The following is a 1,106-nucleotide window of genomic DNA, read 5'->3' as shown; positions in this document are numbered from 1 at the left end:
TGAAGAAGATCTTGCTATAAAAACCGGTTATATGAGTAAAATAAAATTAATAGAAGGTTTAACCGTAGCTGCGGAAGCTTTTGCATGCATAATATTCTTTCCTGTATCTGGTACTGTTAAATACTATCTTATTATAATTTGTTTCATAAATTGAATAATTTAAAATTTAATTTTTTTCTTTTTTAGGTAAAATATTGAATAAATTAGGATATAGTTACACCTTTATTCTCTCTCTCATATTTTATGCACTACGACTAGGATTAATATCTGTAGCACCAACACCATGGTGGATAGTTCCAATAGAATTTATTATGCTAGGACCATCATATGCACTTTCCTTCGTGGCAACAGTAGCGTTCGCTAATGCAAATTCATCACCAAATTTATCTGGTTCTGCTCAAGGAATTTTATCAGGAATGAAAGGTTTTGGTAAATTTCCCCTTATTTTGTTTTACATTAAAAATTGTAACAAAGATATTACACAAGTAATTGTATATTTATACATTTATATTTTCCTTTGTAATTATTTAAATAAATATTTATTATTGATATAAAATGTTACAATATTTTTAGGTTTTGCTGTCGGTAATTTAGTGGGAAGTACCTTATTAAAAAAATATGGTGGTGCATTGACTCTACAAATATATTCAATATGTGCAGCATTTTGTGCGCTAATGTATTTTCTACTTCACATTACATATTTAAAACATAAAACACCAGGCAAGGAATACAGTTTAATTCGACCAAATAATACAATTAATTTTTTCAAAATATTGTTTAAAAAATAATAGATTTTTTCTACTGTAGGAACACAAAATAATATTGAATGGGAAGAATCTGATAACGCGCATGAAGACATTGTATTGTAGAATAATAAAGCAAAATGTTTTTATAAATAAATTAATTATTTCAAAAGTTATCATTGCATTTATAAAATTTCCTAATTAAAAAATTAAAAATCTTATATGTATAATACTAAAAATACTCATTTTTTCATAGATATAACGTAAATCAACATTCTTTAAATTAGCTTTCAACTTGAAAATATGTGATATGTTTTATTTAATGTATAAGATAATAAATCTTTTTTTTACATTTTTAATTAT

General features: G+C 24.6%; 1 protein-coding gene across 1 annotated transcript in view; it reads left to right on the top strand.

Annotated features, from left to right (window-relative positions):
• LOC105450621 (major facilitator superfamily domain-containing protein 6-like) overlaps positions 1 to 869 on the top strand; it is a 2,984-nt gene extending 2,115 nt beyond the window's left edge. Inside the window, exons 6-9 of the mRNA XM_011690555.1 lie at positions 6 to 110; positions 187 to 429; positions 574 to 720; positions 808 to 869. Coding sequence (XP_011688857.1) covers positions 6 to 110; positions 187 to 429; positions 574 to 720; positions 808 to 869 — 557 coding nt within the window. The remainder of the gene's footprint in view (positions 1 to 5; positions 111 to 186; positions 430 to 573; positions 721 to 807) is intronic.
• The last annotated feature ends 237 nt before the right edge of the window (positions 870 to 1,106 follow it).

The sequence above is a fragment of the Wasmannia auropunctata genome, unplaced genomic scaffold (genome assembly GCF_000956235.1).
Source record: "Wasmannia auropunctata unplaced genomic scaffold, wasmannia.A_1.0 LD336060.1, whole genome shotgun sequence".
Taxonomy (NCBI): domain Eukaryota; kingdom Metazoa; phylum Arthropoda; class Insecta; order Hymenoptera; family Formicidae; genus Wasmannia; species Wasmannia auropunctata.
Note: the sequence above shows the minus strand (reverse complement) of the source record. Positions and strands in the feature narration are given on the sequence as shown.